Source organism: Heterodontus francisci, chromosome 7 (assembly GCF_036365525.1).
Source record: "Heterodontus francisci isolate sHetFra1 chromosome 7, sHetFra1.hap1, whole genome shotgun sequence".
Taxonomy (NCBI): domain Eukaryota; kingdom Metazoa; phylum Chordata; class Chondrichthyes; order Heterodontiformes; family Heterodontidae; genus Heterodontus; species Heterodontus francisci.
In genome coordinates this window covers 10,086,491-10,106,806 of record NC_090377.1, presented here as the reverse complement: position 1 = coordinate 10,106,806, position 20,316 = coordinate 10,086,491, and the positions used below count along the sequence as shown (strand labels likewise).

The following is a 20,316-nucleotide window of genomic DNA, read 5'->3' as shown; positions in this document are numbered from 1 at the left end:
TTCTCTCTCCCTTCCTCCCACCCTTCCCCACTGTATTTTAGAGACATTTTTACAGCGCCTCCCTTTCTATTTTACTGTCATTCTCTGCAAATTATTTTTCCATTCTCCCTTTTGTTAGTTTTTTTTCAAACATTTGAGTGCATTAAGTGAGGAACTCAATTTCTTGGTCGTATTGCACCTTTTATTAACATTTTGTTATGGGGACAGAGAGCTGAGTAGCAAAATTAAAGTTCACAGGATTAAAGGGACATTGGCAGTGTGGATGTGAAACTGGGTAAGGAACAGAAAGAGAATAGTGAAGTGTATACAGTTGTGTTCCCCATGGGTCAGTATGAGGATACCACTTTTTTGATATATGTTATTTGGTATACGGGATATTTCAGGATTTGCAGATGATACAAAACTTTGAAATGTAGTAAACAGTGAGGAGAGTAGTAACAGACTTCAGGAGAACATAGACAGGCTGGTGAATTGGGCAGAGACATGGCAGATGAAATTTAACCCAGAGGTGTGAAGTGGTATATTTTGGTAGGAAGAATGAGGAGAGATAATATGAATTAAATGATGCAATTTTAAAGCGGGTGCAGGAAGAGAGAGACCTGGGGAGGACAAGTTGAGAAGGCTGTTAAAAAACATACAGGATCCTTTGCATAGAGTAGAAAGTAAAGAAGTTATGCCAAACCTTTACAAATCACTGGTTAGGCTTCAGCTAGACTATTGTGTTCAATTCTGGTTACCATATCCAGGAAAGATGTCAGAGTGTGGTGGCGATATATTAGAATGGTAGCAGGGATGAGGGAGTGCAGTTATGTGGAGAGACAGGAGAAGCTGGGATTGTTCTCCTTAAAGTAGAGAAGATTACTGGGAGATTGAAAGGAAGCGTTCAAACTTAGGAAGGATTTTGGTAGAGTAAATAAGAAACTGTTTCCAGTGCCAGGAAGGTTGGTAACCAGTGGATACAGATTTAAGGTGATTGGCAAAAGGACCAGAGGGGACATGAGGAAAGATTTTTTATGCAGTGAGTTGTTGTGATCTGGAATGCGCTGCCTGAAAGGGTGGTGGAAGCAGATTCAATAGTAACTTTCAAAAGGGAATTGGATAAATACTCAAAGGGGAATTTTTTTTTTTACACGGCTGTAGGGAAAGAGCAGAGAAGTAGGACTAATTGGATAGTTCTTTCAAAGAGCTGGCACAGGTATGATGGGCTGAATGGCCTCCCTCTGTGCCATATGGTTCTATTATTTTATGCTTTGAGCCAGCGGGGTCTGTACTGGGATAGGGGCAAGGGAGCTGAGTGTAAGACGATATCACAGACTAGAGCATGTGTAAAGCTGATTAAAGTGAAGAAATTGAGTGCTTTGGTGGTTAATGATCCTTTGTTCCGGAGTTTCTGTCACGTTTTGATTTCTTTGCTCTGCCCACTGGACATCACAGGCCTTCCAACCCAGCTCCTGCATGACCTCACTAACCTCGCTGCTGCACCTTGTCCTGTGTGTATGTGAGTGACAGGTACTGAACGGGTCATTCATCACTCAGGTGCCACCAGTAGTGTCCGCTGCCACACTTTAAACCAAACCGCACAGGATACCATCCAGATCATGGTGGATCACCAATCAGAGCCACCATAGCACGTCCCACTTCAGCACTTCTGTTCCATTATGACTCTGTGGACCCTTCCAATTGTCCTTGCTCATCACTTTAAGTGGCAGCCGCAGCTCAGTGGGTGACACTCTCTTGTCTTGGAGTCCAAAGGTCATGGGTTCAAGTCCCACTCTAGAGACATGAGAACAAAATCTAGGCTGGCTCTCCCAGTATCCCAGTGCAGTACTGGGGGTGTGGGGGTGGTGCTGCACTGTCAGAGGTACCGTCTTTCAAATGAGATGTTAAACCCTGTCAAATGGGCATAAAATACTATAGTGTAGGGTCTGTACTGGGATAGGGGACACTATGTCAGACAAAAGCAGGTGTGTTCTTCCCCAGTGTCCTGGCCAATATTTGTTCAGCAACCGACATCTAAAAACAGATTATCTGGTCATTATCACATTTCTGTTTGTGGGTGCTTGCTGTGTGTAAAGTGGCTGCCGTGTTTCCTAATTACAACAGCAACTACACTTTGAAAGTACTTCACTGGTTGTGAAGCTCCCAAGCATTTGCTCAATTCTTAAAGATGTAGAGTTCAGGGAAGACCTAAAGGTGATGGTTTAGTGTGGTCAGCGGGTGTTTTGGCACACAGCTCACAGTGAGACAACATGGAGTGTTACATGAGGGTTCCCATAATATTCTGCGGGGACATTTCCAGGGCGCACCATTGGAGAAGAGTGAAGTCTAGTTACTGAGTGAAGAGGAGCTGGGATTATTCTCCTTGGAGCAGAGAAGGTTAAGGGGAGATTTAATAGAGGTGTTCAAAATTATGAAGGATTTTGGTAGAGTAAATAAGGAGAAACTGTTTCTGTTGGCAGGAGGGTTGGTCACTGGAGGCAACAGATTTAAGATAATTGACAAAAAGAGCCGGGGGAAACGAGGAGAGTTTTTTTACACAGTGAGTTGTTGTGATCTGGAATGCACTGCCTGAAAGGGCGGTGGAAGCAGATTCAATAATAACTTTCAAAAGGGAATTGGATAAATACTTGAAAAAGACAAACTTGCAGGGCTATAGGGAAGGAGCAGGGGGGAGTGGGACTAATCGGATAGCTCTTTCAAAGAACCAGCACAGGCAAGATGGGCCAAATGGCTTCCTTCTGTGCTGTATGACTCTAAGAGGATGGAGACAGTGGTGAGTTGGAACACTGCAGCCAGATTCCTGTGCCTCCTGGCTCTGTTGAGTGGCGTTCTGAGTGCGAGAGAGGAGAATCTCCAAAGAATCAGGGCAAGTAATTGGGAGGTTTGGGACTGGGCATTGGCTGGGGGCCAGAAGTGGGGATACAGCATAGGGGAGAGTCTGTAGTAGTGAGCAAGAGATGGGGATGACACGCATCTGTTAAACATCGCTCTGGTTTCAGAGGACTTGGTATAGGAGTGGCCTTTCTGCTGTGCGATCCTCAGTGTCCCCCAGTTCCTCCGTGTGACTCTTGGCCCTAAGGATGACCTTTTCCCTGTGTAGCCTGAGCACCAGGAATGACCTTTCCTCCATTTAACCTTCGGCCCCAGGAGTGGCCCTTCCTGAGTCTGTGACTCCAGAGTTGATGTCAGGCAGTCACTTGCTTCTGTTGTTGATTGGACTGGGAGTAAGTTTTAGAAAACTGGCTCCTTAAATTCTGGGGGGATGGATGTCCTGTTCGGTGGACTGGAATTTGGGGCAGAATCCAGATGCCACATTGGTTTTGTTCCCCGTTTGCAAGTGGCAAATGGAATTCAATCCAGATAAGTGTGAGGTAATGCATTTGGGGAGGGCAAACAAAGCAAGGGAATACACAATAAACGAGGGATATTGGGAGAGGCAGGAGAGACCTTGGAGTGCATGTCCACAGGTCTCTGAAGGTGGCAGGACAGGTAGGTAGAGTGATGAAGAAGGCATATGGATTGCTTTTCTTTATTGGCTGAGGTATAGAATACAAAAGCAGGGATGTAATGCTGGAACTGTATAAAATGCTGGTTAGGCCATAGTTGGAGTATTGCGTACAGTTCTGGTCACCATATTACAGAAAGGACATAATTGCTCTGGAGAGAGTACAGAGGAGATTTACAGGAATATTGCCAGAGCTCAAAAGTTGCAGCTATGAGGAAAGATTGGATAGGCTAGGGCTGTTTTCCTTAGAACAGAGGAGGCTGAGGGGTGACTTAATTGAGGAGTACAAAATTATGAGGGGCTCAGATAGAGTAGACAGGAAGGACCTGTTTCCCCTAGCGGAGAGGGCAGATTTAAGGTGGCACAGATTTAAGGTGATTGGTAGAAGGATTAGAGGGGACATGAGGAAAAACTCTCACTCAGAGGGTGGTGGGTGTCTGGAATTCACTGCCAGGAATGGTGGTGGAGGCAGAAACCCTCAATTCTTTTAAAAGGTACCTGGACATGCACCTGAAGTGCTGTAACCGGCAAGGCTGTGGACCAGGTGCTGGAAAGTGGGATTAGACTGGGCGGCTAGTTTCTTTGGCCAGCACGGACACAACGGGCTGAATGGCCTCCTTCTGTGCTGCAATTTTTCTATGATTCTATGGTTGTGCCCCAGATTCCTGTGGTGAACAGTGAGCAGTTCTTCCATTGCCCCCACTACACATTAGGGGCATGTCTATGGAAGGTCCTGGCTACTCTCGTAATTTTACCTATTACATCTGCACTGACCTAAATAAACTCCCAGCAGTTTGAGAACCAGTGTCCCTCTAGCAGAGTATTGAGAGGCCACTCTGATATCCACTGCCAGAAAGATGTGGGAGCATCTGAAGGGCCTTTAGACACAGGGCACCAGCTTTGAGTTTTGTTCATGAACCCACTCACGGGATGTGACCCAGCTCTGTGTCCTTCACTGTCGGTGCGGTGGAATCTCATTCCAACACACCTGGAATTTCAGGGCCTTAGATTTCACACAGCTCCACCCTGCTATGGATATAAGGCGGGCACAAGAAGTGGTTCACCCTCGAGTGGCACGTTGGTGAGGAATGCCCCAAATCCCCTTGGCGAGAGAGGCATTTTCATGTAATTTGTCTCTCATTTTCTTCCAGGGACCTTTGTGAGAACACGTCGGTTAGGAGTCACCTTGACAACACCCTTGAGCCTGCCCTCAGGTGGGAGACCATGGCCCAGAACCAAGGCTCACGGCAAGGAGCCTCCAGACCACCTGGGCTCCCTCCAACATCTCTCAAAGCACGGCCTGCAAGTCCCAAAGTCTCCCGAGCTGGCCAGCCCCAACAGACAACTCCGCTGACGCCACGACGGAAACTCACAACACCCGTCGAGTACAGAGACACTGTCCCATCAGAGTTTGATGACAAGGTCAAGAAGCCAAAGGTCGCAGCATGCACGGATGACCACCTCCTGATGCCAGATCGAACGCGAAAAGACAGCTCATGTAACGCCTCGCCCACTCATTCCCGCTCGGGCTCCAAAATCTTCGACAGAGTGAAGTATTTCGAGTCTTTCCCGGAGAGGCGGAGAAGTTTCGACCTGGCAGACGGGCAGCCATGGCCTGGTTTCAGGAAGTCCCGGTCTTTCGATCACGTCGACCCACGCGATGGCAGGGGAAGGCCGTCCTTCTCTGACTTGCTAGACAGCGAGGGGCGAGGGCTTCTGCGGCCAGATGGCGGCAATGCGGAGCAGAAGCGCTCAGTCTTCAAGCAGAAGGCGGCCTCCTTCGACGAGCGGGGCAAGTACGCCTCGCGGGCCCATGACATCGAGCTCAAGATATCAGAGGAGCTCAGCCGGATCAAGAAGACCGCCATGACCTCGATGGCCAAGCCGGTGCTGAGGTCCCCAGTGCTGGAACGGGCCATGAATCGCGAGCTGTCCTCCAGGAAAGCCATCGGCACTCAGCGGACCGAGACTCCCTCGACGGCAGCATTTCAGTGGCTAGGAGTGCGAAGTCCCGAGAGGATTCAACCAGAGGTCACACCGTCTCCTGTCCCAAGGAAACCTTTGCAGAGAAGTCTCGCCACGGTCAGCGGTGAGTTTGAGGACTTGGAATCAGTTGGCAAAGAGAAGACCAGAACACAAGAGCCAACAATCAATCACTTTGATCAACAATCAGATGAGGTAGGAACAAGAGACCTGCACTTGGAAACCCAAAGTCAACAACTGGAAGCTCAATCTCCGAGTCACTCCCAACTCATTGTGGAAACAGTAGAAAAAGTAACTTCAAGCTTAGAATCCCATGCACCAAATACCATCTCTGTGGTTGGACTAACCAGGCCTGAGGTTCCTGGAGATTCCAAGTGGAAAGTCAAACCATCATCCCCCCTTTCCAAGGAAACTGCTGACTCATGTAAGCAAGGGCCGGATTGGTTGGAGGGTGCAAAGTTGGAGTTGGAGCTAGGAGATGGCACCCCAAGATTGGGCATTGCCCCCCTCAGCCCCGCATGTACAACAGACACAAGGGATCCTGGGACGCCAGCCTATGCGGGCCTGAAGATTGGCATCAGGGAAAAGAAAGATACAGAAACGGTTGATTTGAAAGAAGAGGCCAAGCCCCTAGTTCGGGAGAAATCAGGTCGTAAAACTCCCAGAGGGAAATCCAAGAAATTTCGTCCCACTTCACCAGAGTTGGGTAAGGAGAGCATATAGAGCAATACAAAGGAGTTGGAGTCTTGCTGCAATCAACCTTTGTAACTTTCTGTCTAAACTAATCATGGTCATGGAGGTCTCACTCACATCACTGTAGGTTACAAGCATGGTATTTGCTGGGAAATGGTGGTTCTATACAGATACTTACAGCAGAATATGAAAAGGATGTTTATTGGGAAACAATAGAAGTGCAGGGTACTCACAGGGAAACTGGGATATGTACAAGATGCTTACTGGGAAGAAATGTCATATCAACAGGAACCATGCTGGGGGTGGGGGCAGTAGCAGTGGGATGTACACTGAATATTCAATAGAGTTACGTGTGGGATATTCATTGGAATCAGCGAGATATTTGTAGGTTGCTTACTGGGAAACAGTAGGATAGATATAGGATGTGCACAGGGGGAACTGGGATGTAAAGAGTGGATATTGTGTGGAATGTATTGACTACTCCAAGGAGAACAGAAGGATATCTACAATACTGGGAGAACTGGGATGTGTGCAGGGACAGTCACTGGGAAAAGTGGGAACATGAAGTCTGGAGCAAATTTGGCCCATGAAGATAGAACGAAAGAAGATAGAAATGTGAGAGATTTCGAACCGAGTGCAGGAGAAACTGTTTTACACACAGCGAGGTGTGAAGCTGTGGGATTCCGGCTTCATGGTTGAGGGAGAAACTATGTTAACATCCAAGATTAGATTGGAGAGGTGGATGTAAGGACATGGGAACAGGGTGGGTAAATGTGATTGGGAATATTTGCTCGTGTGGAGGGAAAACACCAGCACAGACTGGTTTTTTATTTTTTTTTATTTTTATTTTTTATTTTAGAGATACAGCACTGAAACAGGCCCTTCGGCCCACCGAGTCTGTGCCGACCATTAACCACCCATTTATACTAATCCTACACTAATTCCATATTCCTACCACATCCTCACCTGTCCCTATATTCCCCTACCACCTACCTATACTAGGGGCAATTTATAATGGCCAATTTACCTATCAACCTGCAAGTCTTTTGGCTGTGGGAGGAAACCGGAGCACCCGGAGGAAACCCACGCAGACACAGGGAGAACTTGCAAACTCCACACAGGCAGTACCCAGAATTGAACCCGGGTCGCTGGAGCTGTGAGGCTGCGGTGCTAACCACTGCGCCACTGTGCCGCCCAAGGTCTGAGGTTGGGCTGACTGGCCTGTTTCTGTGAAGTAATTTTGACATTTCTCTGAACTCTTCCCAATGTGTCTATATCCATTTAGATCAAGTGGCCAGAACTGCACATCATGTCCCAGAACTGTCCTCAGTATTGATCAGTCAGTTGTCTGTGTAACGCATTCTGACTCATTGTCCAGTGCCCTCCAGATATATCACAGGATCCAAACTGCCTTATTGATAACTGCTTCACACTGACTAGAAATAGTAATCACTCCAAAATCCTTCTCGACCTTTGCCAGTAGAGATCCATTTTAATGCCGTACACATAGAATCAGAGCATCAGACAGCACAAGAGGAGGCCATTTGGCCCATCATGCCTGTGCTGGTTCTTTGAAAGAGCTATCCAATTCGTCCTACTCCCCTGCTCTTGCCCCATAGCCCTGCAATTTATTCCTATTCACGTATTTATTCAATTCCCTTTTTGAAAGTTGGTATTGAATCTGCTTCCACCGTCGTTTCAGGCAGCACGTTCCAGATTACAACAATTCGCTCCGTAAAAAAAATTCTCCTCATCACCCCACCTTTGCTTCCTTTTATTCTGTCAGAAACATAGGAAGTAGGAGCTGGAGTAGGCCAATCAGCCCCTCAAACCTGCTCGTTATTCAACTAGAACATGGCTGATCTTCTACCTCAACGCCATTTTCCCGCACTATCCCCAATCCCTTGATATCTTTAATATCTAGAAATCTATCGATCTCTGTTTTGAAAATACTCAATGACTGAGTCTCCAAAGATTCACCACCCTCTGAGTGAAGAAATTCCTCCTCATCTCGGTCTTAAATGGCCTGCCTATTATTCTGAGACTGCGTGCCCTGGTTCTAGACTCCCCAGTCAGGGGAAACATCCTTCCCGCATCTACATTGTCGAGCCCTGTAAGAATTTTGTAAGTTTCAATGAGATCACCTCTCATTCTTCTAAACTCTAGTGGATACAGGCCCAGTCTCCTCAATCTCTCCTCATAGGACAATCCCACCATCCCAGCAATCAGGTTGGTGAACCTCCATTGCACTCCCTCTATGACAAGTATATCCTTCCTTAGGTAAGGAGACCAAAACTGTACACAATACTCCAGGTGTGGTCTCACCAAGGCTCTATACAATTGCAGCAAGACTTCTTTACTCCTGTACTCAAATCCTCTTTCAATAAAGGCCAGCATACCATTTGCCTTCTTAATTGCTTGCTGCACCTGCATGTTAGCTTTCAGTGACTAATGAACAAGGACACCCAGGTCCCTTTGGACATCAACACTTCCCAATCTCTCACCATTTAAGAAATACTCTGCATTTTTGTTTTTCTGACCAAAGTGGATAACTTCACATTTCTATGAACAGTGGGGGAGTGCAGCTACTTGAATAGATCTTTTAAAAATACCTTGCGCTCTGACTTTTCCTGTCTCCCGTCTCAAGCACAGCTTGCAATGTTGGCCTCCTGCTGTGCTGTAAGATTCTATCACCTCTTGACATCTGCCCCTTCCTACCCCCGGAGAAAGCTCCCGAGCGCGCTCATTCAGGGGGCAAGTGCTAAATTTTATCACCTTCTACAGTATAGGTCACATTCACAGGTTGGACCTCCGACCTCAGGTAAGGCTGATATGTCAAATCTCATTGTGTGTATCAACCTTCAAACTCACTCTGTGTCCCATGCAGACCAAGGAATGCCATTTCTAAAAGGGAAATGAAGCAGGTAGGGGTAGCTTGTGAGGGGGAAAGGGCAGCCAGTGGGACATGAGTGGGATATTCATTGAGAATCAGCAAGACATTTGTAGGTTGCTTACTGGGAAACTGGGATAGATAGAGGATGTGCACAGGGGAATTGGGATGTAAACAGTGGGTGTAGTGTGGAATGTACAGACTGCTCAGAGGAGAACAGAATGATATCTCCATGATACTGGGAGAACTGGGATGTGTACAAGGACACTGGGAAAAGTGGGAATATGAAGTCTGGAGCTAATCTGGCCCATGAAGATAGAATAGGGGGAGTTGAAAATCCACCAGTGAGGGAGTCGCAAAGGGCTTGAATCTTACTTATCTAGAGGGACGGGAGTGGGATCATAATCTTGTTTAGTGAGACGGGGCAGGTAATTTTGATGATTGATTCCTTATTCAGTGTGGTGGTGAGGAGATGAGGGTCTAAACCTTGCTCAAAAGTGGAATGTCTAGGCAATAGCGATCACAGCATAAGAAGGTTTCAGATAATGATTGAGAAAGACATAAATAAGACAAAGACCAAAGTAATGGATTGGAAAAAAGTAAATTTTGAGGAGATGAGAATGGAAGTAGGAAAGATGAACTAAAATGTTGACAGACTTTCTAACTTCCTAACAGCACTGTGGGTGTACCTACACCACATGGACTGCAGTGGTCCAAGAAGGCACAAAGAATAGTGGGTATCTGGAATGAGCTGCCAGAGGAGGTGGTGGAGGCAGGAACAGTAACAACATTTAAGAGGCATCTGGACAGGTACTTGAATGAGCAAGGCATAGAGGGATATGGAATTAATGCAGGCTGGTGGGATTAGTATAGATAGGCATGATGGTCGGCATGGATGCAGTGGGCCGAAGGTGTTTCTATGTTGTACGACTCTATGACTCTAAGGCAGCTCACCACCACCTTCTCAAGGACAATTAGGGATGGGCAATAAATGTTGGACGAGCCAGAAATTCTCACATCCCATGAAAGAATTAAAAAAAGAGATAGAGATAGAACAGCAGTAGGAAATAGTTTTCAAAAAGTGACCGATAGAATTCAGAAGAAATTTTATTCCACTAAAGAAACAAAAACAAATAAGAACAAAACCAATAAACCAGGATGTTGCCTGGTCTGGAGGGCATTATCTATGAGGACAGGTTGGATAAACTCGGATTGTTTTCACTGGAATGACGGAGGTGGAGGGGCGACATGATAGAGATTTACAAAGTTATGAGTGGCATGGACAGAGTGGATAGTCAGAAGCTTTTTCCCAGGGTGGAAGAGTCAGTTACTGGGGTACATAGGTTTAAGGTGAGAGGGGCAAAGTTTAGAGGGGATGTGCGAGGCAAGTTTTTACACAGAGGATGGTGAGTGCCTGGAACCTGCTGCCGGGGGAGGTGGTGGAAGCAGATACGATAGCAACGTTTAAGAGGCAGCTTGACAAATACATGAATAGGATGGGAATAGAGGGATACAGTCCCCGGAAGTGCAGAAGGTGTTAGTTTAGGCAGGCATCAAAATCGGCACAGGCTTGGAGGGCCGAATGGCCTGTTCCTGTGCTGTACTGTTCTTTGTTTGTTCTTTGTTGAAACACCATGGATGAATAAAGAGATGAGAAAAATTAAACCGAGGCAAAAGAATTTGAAGAGACGTGGGGCAAACATTTTTAAGCAGTGACTTGTTGTGATCTGGAACACGCTGGCAGGAACCCAGCATATGATGAGGGTGAGGTGCAGTTTTGTGGGAACTCTGTCTAGGATCACAACTCAATGTCACAGCTAAACTATTGCTGTGTTTTTCTGGCATTTCAATATCCCATGCTTCAGTGACCCATAGGACAAAGTCCTTGTCTCGAATTACATTACGATGCTTTGAATTAACAAAAGGTAGTCTTTTTGTTTCCAGCAGAATCGTCGGATGATTCCTATGTCTCGGCTGGTGAAGATCCCTTGGAGCCACCAGTGTTTGAGATTAGCATCACCGACACACTGGTTACTGTGGGAGCTGCAGTACTTTTGAAATGTATCATCACTGGAACCCCAATGCCTCAAGGTAGGACATTACAATGGCTACACAACTCTCATCTAAAGAAAGATGTTACATTCATATGTTCATCGGCTTTCACATCCCTGAGATGTCCCAAAGCATTTTACAGACAATGAATTACCTTGTTGCAGAAAGTTAACATGTAGATAGAGCAAGCAATTAGGAAGACAAATTATATGTTGGCCTTTATTGCAAGGGGTGTTGGAGTATAAGAGTGAGGAAGTCTTGCTGCAATTGTACAGGGCTTTGGTGAGACCACACCTGGAGCACTGTGTACAGTTTTGGTCTCCTTCCCTAAGGAAGGATATACATGCTTTAGAGGGGCTGCAACGAAGTTTCACTCAGTGTCACCAGTGTCCTGGGCTAATATTTATCCCTCAATCAACATCACTTAAAAAAAAAATGGATGATCTGTTCATGATCGCACTACTGTTGCTGGGTTCTTGCTGTGCATACATTGGTTGCCACATTTCCTACATTACAACAGTGACTACATTTGAAAAGTACTTCATTGGCTGTAAAGCGCTTTGGGATATCCTGAGATTGTGAAAGGTGTTAGTTTATTCATTCATTCATTTTTCTTCATCTCCTCAAACAGTCATTTGGAAAAAAGATGGCGAAATCCTGAAAACGAGCCAGACGCACATCCTGAAAGCGGAAGGCGAGCGACACACGCTATTCATCCCATTAGCAAGCACGCTGGACGGCGGCCTGTACTCCGTCAGCGCGGCCAATGAGGTGGGGCTGGCCAGCTGCTGTGCCTCTGTCCAAGTCCGAGCAGGTAGGTGACCGACAGCAAGCAAAGATCCTGCATTTATATGGCACCTTCTGCATCCTTGGGATGGCACATCATTACATAGGATTGCACAAAAATTACATTAAAAATACAGCACAGAAACAGGCCATTCGGCCCAACTGGTCTATGCCGGTGTTTATGCTTCACACGAGCCTCCTCCCACCCCACTTCATTTCACCCTATCGACAAATCCCATTCCTTTCTCCCTCATGCATTTATCTAGCTTTCCCTTAAATGCAACTACACTTATTCATCCCAACCACTCCGTCTGGTAGTGAGTTCCACATTCTCACCACTCTCTGGGTAAAAATGTTTCTCCTGAATTCCCGATTGGATTTATATTGATGGCCACTGGTTCTGGTCCTGCCCGCAAGTGGAAACATCTCCATATCTACCCTACTAAACCCTTTCATAATCTTAAAGACCTCTATCAGGTCACCCTCAGTCTTCTCTTTTCTATAGAAATGAGCCCCAGCCTGTTTTGTCTTTCCTGATAAGTATATCCTTTCAGTTCTAGTATCATCCTTGTAAATTGTCAGTGGATTAGTGTGGGCGCTGTTTGTTATGTTGGTAAATGTGGTATCCGGGATGCGCACAGCAAGATCCCAAAAACTCGCATTCACAAAGCACCTTTCGCCCAGTAAAACAATACCAGCTCAATTGGAGCTGTGAAGACTGAGATCGATAGATTTTTGTTGGGTAAAGGTATCGAGGGACATGGAACGAAGGTTGCTAAATGGAGTTAGAGTTAGTTAGAGTTCATCTACAGATCAGCAGTCATCTAGTTGAATGGCGGGGGCTGAATGGCTTCTTCCTGTTCATTAGTTTCCAAGATGCTTCATAGGAATATAATCAGACAAAAACTGGCACAGAGACATTCGGATAAATGACCAAAAACTTGGTCAAAGAGGTAGATTTTAAGAAATGTCTTGAAGGAGAGAGAGGTGGAGAGGTTCAATGAACAAATGGATAAAATGAACAATTAATTTGTTTTTAATGATGTTGTTTGAGTGATATATATTGGCCAGGACACCACGGAGAACTCCCCTGCTCTTCTTTGAAATGGTGCCGAGGGATCTTTAACGTCCATCGGAGAGGGCGGAAGGGGCTTCGGTTTAACGTCTCATCTGAAAGACAGCACTTCTGACAGTGCAGCACTCCCACAGGTCAAAGGACAGCTTATGGGAGTAATGGGATCATCCTGTGCATGCCCTCTTTTCCTTATGCCTTCCAGGTGTACATCGAGGTGCGGACGGGGAGGCTTATTTGGTTTTGTTTAGTTTAGTTTAGAGATACAGCACTGAAACAGGCCCTTCGGCCCACCGAGTCTGTGCCGACCATCAACCACCCATTTATACTAATCCTACACTAATCCTACATTCCTACCACATCCCCACCTGTCCCTATATTTCCCAACCACCTACCTATACTAGGGGCAATTTATAATGGCCAATTAACCTATCAACCTGCAAGTCTTTGGCATGTGGGAGGAAACCGGAGCACCCGGAGGAAACCCACGCAGACACAGGGAGAACTTGCAAACTCCACACAGGCAGTACCCAGAATTGAACCCGGGTCGCTGGAGCTGTGAGGCTGCAGTGCTAACCACTGCGCCACTGTGGGGGTGGTGGGGGTGGGGGGTCCCTTTAAATTTGTCTTGGCAGCAGACAGCCCACCAGTGGAGTGATGGACCCCCAGGAGGTCAGTGTGTTACATCCCTGACTGTCTGTCCTGAATATTTAGCCCCACAGCAGATAACCTGCAACTGACAACTAGCAAATAAATGCCCCAATTTACAGATGTTAAAATAGGAGACAGGATGAACAATAAGAACAATGAGATAGATTTAAATCTTTCAGTTGAGAAGGTGAAAGGTATGCTTAAGTGAGCACAAGGAACCAAAAGTGGGAACAGTATCGAATGGAATATTTGGGGGGATCTCGTGGTTAAATGTATGAAATAGCACAACATGTAACTGCAGTACGGAAAGGTTAGTTAACATTGAGAGAGCAATAGAATACAAATCAGAAAAGGTTGTTTTGTTAATGCACCAGGTTGTATGTGGTTCTGGTTAACTCACCATAGAGAGAATATTAAAGCAAAATACTGCAGATGCTGTTAATCTGAAATATAAACAGAAAATGCTGGAAATACTCAGCAGGTCAGGCAGCATCTGTGGAGAGAGAAACAGAGTTAGGTCATTGACCTGAAACGTGAACTCTGCTTCTGTCTCCACAGATGCTGCCAGACCTGCTGAGTATTTCCAGCACTTTGTGGTTCTATTTAAGGGAAGAATATTGATGCTCTTGCAAGGGGGACTGAGATTGAGAATGCCATTAATTCTGGGGAAATCAGCAACTTAAGTTATGAAGAAAGCTTGAGGACTTTGAGCTTGAGTAAAGAGACTTTGCAGTGAACTAATTGAAGGTCATGGAGAGAACTTCCAAAATCGATTTGTGTAGAATATTCACTGTAAGTGATAGCTTAAAATACAAGGGGATGCAAATTAAATATTAGTAAGAAAGGGGAAGTCAAATAGAAACTTCCACACACACAGAGTAATCGAGGTCATTGAACAAAAGACTTGCATTTCCATAGCACCTTTCACTACTTCAGGATGTCCCAAAACACTTTACTTTTCAAGTGTAGTCACTATTGTAGTGTAGGAAACATGGCACACAGCAAGATCCCACAAACAGCAACCCATAATGGCCAGATAATGTGTTTTTAGTGTTGTTGGTTGATGGAATGGAGAAATATTGGCCCAGGACACCAGGGAAAGACTCCCCTGCTCTTCTTCAAAATAGTACATTGGGATATTTTACGTCCACCTACAAGGGCGGATGGGCCCTCGATCTAACGTCTCATTCAAAAGACAGCACCTCCAACGGTGCAGCACTCCCTCAGTGTGGCTCTAGATTACACGTGTCATTAGATTACATGCTCCAGCCTCTCGAGTGCGACTCGAACCCATAACCTTCTGACTCAGAGATGGGAATGTTACACACTAAAGCCACAGTGGACACCCCTGGGAGTGACTATCGTGCATTTGCAGAATCCAAGGTCAGAAGGGCACTTCAAAGAGAATGAACATCGCTGCCCACTTGCAGACAGCTAGTTACAGACACAGCTGTTTCTACAATAGTTAAAGATGATGCCGGAAGTGTCTGCCCATCAGACATGTGTTTACAGAATGATCTATTTGGGGACATCCCATCTCCACGGTCAGTCCTCCTGCCCCCTTCTTCCACCTCCTCCTCTGCCTGCTCGGTTGGGAGATGGAATGAGTTGATGGTGACTGTAATTGTACTTGGGTCTAAATAAAGAACAGCAAATGCCATGCATTCCTGGTATTGACATGTCCACTACTGTTTACTGCACTCCGTCACAGTCTGGGTGTCACCCTGAAGTCAGGATCAGTGCTTGGGTTCAGAGATAGTCCTCTGCATTCTCGGGACCCTTCCCGTGACCCACCGTACCAGAGCTGGGCTGAGCAGGAACAAACAGGAGGTGCTTCTCAATTTGACGGGGTTTTAAAACCCAGCCCCTAATTTTGATTGCGACCTTACGATCATTGGTTGAGTGTTTTCGTCCTGACATTTGGAAGCTGACGGAGATTCTTTTGGAAAAATTAAATATTTGGAAAGGAGATTTTGTTTTCATTCATCTTTCAAGAATGACAGCTTCTGTTCGGGGCCACTGGGGTGGTCTTTCCACACTCAAGAGGGTCTGTGCCGGGAGTTTAAGTGGCTGAGTGATTGTTTTGGCCACACAAGTCTCTTCCAGTGGTTTGCTTGCTGACAGCTGACAAATACCAGAAATGAAATCCGGAAAAATTATAGGTCACGACTGATGCGACTCCATCTTCCTTCCCCCCACACCCGAGACTGGTAAGAGCTGAATCTGACGTACTGGAGTGTTTGAGCTCGGGTGGGTTTTCTTGCAGAACAATTGGAGAATTTTGGAAGTGGGTGTGAGATTTGCTCTGTACAACTTGGCGTTCCTTTATATGAGAGCAGAACCCAAATCTCTCTGCCTCTTTCCTCCTTAAAAACACTGCTTAAAACCTTGGCAAAACTTTTGATTAGCTGTCCTAATATCTATTTCTTTGGCTCAGTGTCAATTTTTGTCTGTTGCTCCTGTGATGCGTCTTGTACGTTGACTACATTATAGGTTCTATATAAATGCAAACTCTTCTTGTTAACTACACTTCAAAAATACTTCATTTGGGACGTCCTGAGGTTGTGAAAGGCGCTATAGAAATGTAGGTTCTTCCTGATATGTTCAGACAGGGCTTGAAGATTAATTCACTGGTGTTGAAAGGGGATCTCACTGTGTGTAAAGTATTGTAGTGGACAATCCTGTAGCTCACATTGGGTGCACTTTCATCTCCTGTGCTGGTCCTGTATCCATGCCCCCATGTCTACCCAGCCTCCCCATCACACCCCACACACCCCACCCAGGCCCTCCCCCATCACAACCCCACACACCCCACCCAGGCCCTCCCCCATCACAACCCCACACACCCCACCCAGGCCCTCCCCCATCACAACCCCACACACCCCACCCAGCCCCACCCCCATCACAACCCCCACACCCCACCCAGCCCCTCCCCCATCACAACCCCCACACCCCACCCAGCCCCTCCCCATCACAACCCCACACACCCCACCCAGGCCCTCCCCCATCACAACCCCCCACACCCCACCCAGCCCCTCCCCATCACAACCCCCACACCCCACCCAGCCCCTTCCCATCACAACACTACACACCCCACCCAGCCCCACCCCCATCACAACCCCCACACCCCACCCAGGCCCTCCCCCATCACACCCCACACACCCCACCCAGGCCCTCCCCCATCACAACCCCCACAACCCCACACACCCCACCCAGCCCCTCCCCATCACAACCCCACACACCCCACCCAGCCCCTCCCCATCACAACCCCACACACCCCACCCAGGCCCTCCCCCATCACAACCCCACACACCCCACCCAGGCCCTCCCCCATCACAACCCCACACACCCCACCCAGGCCCTCACCCATCACAACCCCCACACCCCACCCAGCCCCTCCCCATCACAACCCCACACACCCCACCCAGCCCCTCCCCCATCACAACCCCACACACACCACCCAGGCCCTCCCCCATCACAACCCCACACACCCCACCCAGGCCCTCCCCCATCACAACCCCACACACCCCACCCAGCCCCTCCCCCATCACAACCCCACACACACCACCCAGCCTCTCCCCATCACACCCCACACACCCCACCCAGCCCCTCCCCCATCACAACCCCCACACCCCACCCAGCCCCTCCCCCATCACAACCCCACACACCCCACCCAGCCCCTCCCCCATCACCCCCACACCCCAACACAGCCCCTCCCCCAACCGGCCCCCTGAGCTGAGCAAAAATCGTAATGCGGCCCTCTGCCCGAAAAGGTTGGACAACCCTGATGTAGTAGATCGGCCATCTCCTGAATTCACTATTGGATTTATTAGTGATTATCTGAAATTTATAACTCCTAGTTTTGGTCTCACCCAGTAATGACCTCTGCTTGAAAGGAATTCTGAACTTACCAAGGCTGGATTGTAGAGGTGTAACATGCTGTATTGCTGGCGATTTTACATTAACTGAACACAAATTGCCTCTCTTTGTGACGGTGCAGATTCTACTGCAGATCGGAGGTTGCTGCCCATTCCCACCGAGCTCTATAGTCCCATCACATCAGATGAGGAATATCTCAGCCCCTTGGAGGAGCCCGTCGATTTAACCTACAAAGGGAAACAGGCCCTGAGACTGCCGGAGATTTATGAGCACCAGAATGTGTACGAGCCTCAGAGTGTCATAGAAACACACTTCAAAGCACCTCCCAGCTTTGAGGTAAGTCCTGGTAGAATATCCTGTACTCCATGCAGAGCATTGTAGCAGTTGGATCGCGATTCAGAACTGCTTCTTTAATCACACTCCAATCCTCAGTAATAACATTCTCTGTTATATACCCCACCCTCAGTGTCAGGTTCTCAGTGATAACAGTGAAATGTTTCATTCCTAATATGAAAGGTTAGGGGAGGGTTAATCGCTGAGCCCGTCTCTCGGTGTTGTTTATTTTCTGCCTGAAGCCTGTTGACTGATTTCTGTGTGTTTGTGTAGGTGCCTCTGAGTGATCAAGTTGCTGTGGAGGGACAGAACATCAGTTTAACTGTGCGTGTGGTGGGGGAACCCAAGCCCATCATTTACTGGTGAGTGGAAGGTCAGAGCTTGTGGCCAAAGATTTCTCCATCCTCTGTTTCCGTGTCACTGATTCTATTTGTTACTCATTTGATTACTTAATATTTCAGTCTCTTGCCATCCCAACATGCACTGATCTGCAGACACACACAGGCACACACACAGTGATCGAGTGCCCCTGTGCTCTGCTACACTCAACATTAACTAAATCCAACTTCACAAAGACAAGCGTATGCTTACAGCAGACCTTTCCACCCCCCTGCTCCCTGAAAGTTTGTGCCTGCTCCGAAATATTGGGGTTTATAAGCTCCCCAGCTTGCTTGTCTATTTAATCAGGGAGGCTTCTGACCACACATTCGGAGGTTAGCTTGGCTACCATCAGGCACTTCCCATGGTCCTAGTGCCGTAAAATAATGGGAATGGATGTATATTAGGTCACAACACATACAGAATGGGCATAGCTGCACAGACTTACACACACACACACACTCCAACAAAAGCTAAAACACACACATTGTCATGCAGACCCCCACCTGCCAAGAATGAGGCATATTGATTTCGTCATATGAACATTGATTTTAAACTGTTGCTGGAGCAAGGAAATGACTGGTTAAACAGATCAGCAGTGGGTGGAGAAACATTTGCATATTAACAGACAGTGCTCGGAGAGACAGAAGGAGTGCTCCCTGGTCCACTTAACCCACAATGGACTTTGATCGTCAGACATTGAAGGTGAGGAAGCTCACATTCCAGGATGACTGCTGAGATGGCCAAATCCACAAACAGAAGTGGTCAAACCAGCTAGTCACATGACTAACCTGCTGGGCAACCTGGGGTTTTTTGAATTGTGCCACAGAGAAAGAAAGAAGGCTGTTGAAACTGAAGCTGGAGCAAGGAAGTCTCTCTCTCTCTCTCTCTCTCTCTGTCTTTCACTTTCTCCCAAGCCACCATACCCATGGAAGACACATAAACCTCAAGAGAGAAAAGACTCCGACCTCATAACAAGTTGAAGCATGCACTGGGCCCCAACGAATTGCAAGATTTACTGGTGACCAAAGACCCCAAATTGAACTTAAAGGACTGTAACTATAATCCAGAGATTGCCTCAAACGTTTCCCCTTTATTCCTTCTACTTTTTCTGTCTCTATCTGCGTGTGTGTTTATCGCGTATGCATGCTTGCGTGGTCGCATCGCATATTCGTAGTCGCTAACCGGGTTAGAGTTTAAGATTAATAAACTTCTACCTTTCTTGTTTAAATCTAAGGAAACCTGTTTGGTTTCTTTGCTTTACAATTGGAGCAGTGAACAAGGATTTACTAAGGGGGAGTTAAAAACTGTTTTCAAATTAAACCCTGTTTACAGTAAAACCAGACAAAGGCTGAGAGGGAACCCCTAGACCCCTTCTCACCTGGTTGTAACAATATTCACAATCTAACACTCACACACACACACACATACATGCATGTGCTAATACACACAGTAACACACACTCGCTAACACTCCGACACAAAACACATGCTCTAACACACACTAAAAAACACACACACTCATGTGCTCACTCTATTGTTCTGGAAGGGTAGGAGTTTAAGATGCTCCAGGTTTTTGCTGACGTTGTCCGTTGGGTGTTCCTCCAATTGATTATTTTCCTTCCATCCTTTCAATAGCCAGTATAAAACCAGGAGCTCATTGTGGGTGAAAACCCCAGGCCATTGCTTGTTCTGCTTTTCACCTCTCCTCCTCCTGTGACACAGTGTGGCCTGTATCCAACCAAGTTTGCAGCAGTCTAGACAAGTGTGTGTGTCTGTTTGTGCACTTCCCTTGTTGCTCCATAGGGCAGAGCCCAAGCCTTGCATGCAGGGTGTTGTGTTAAAGTCCAGCAATGTCTACACATGCCGCACTTGTTGTCTGGGTGGGAGTCCTTGTTTGACATTTCTAGAGTTATCTTTTTCCTTAGAGATGGATTGGAGTACCATTGACAACCATACCGTTAGCTGTCGAGACCCATTGGTACCCCAGGTAATGCAAAGGTATTCCCATTAGATTCCCAGTTATGGTGAGGGTATTCCCATCGGGATCCCGGTTAATGGTGAAGGTATTCCCATCAGGAGCCCTGTTATGTAT

General features: G+C 46.9%; 1 protein-coding gene across 1 annotated transcript in view; it reads left to right on the top strand.

The window, feature by feature from the left end:
* Positions 1-20,316, top strand: part of spega (striated muscle enriched protein kinase a) — a 684,640-nt gene that overhangs the window by 98,359 nt on the left and 565,965 nt on the right. Inside the window, exons 6-12 of the mRNA XM_068034685.1 lie at positions 1,256-1,498; positions 2,168-2,239; positions 4,657-6,194; positions 11,019-11,162; positions 11,755-11,937; positions 17,633-17,847; positions 18,118-18,206. Coding sequence (XP_067890786.1) covers positions 1,256-1,498; positions 2,168-2,239; positions 4,657-6,194; positions 11,019-11,162; positions 11,755-11,937; positions 17,633-17,847; positions 18,118-18,206 — 2,484 coding nt within the window. The remainder of the gene's footprint in view (positions 1-1,255; positions 1,499-2,167; positions 2,240-4,656; positions 6,195-11,018; positions 11,163-11,754; positions 11,938-17,632; positions 17,848-18,117; positions 18,207-20,316) is intronic.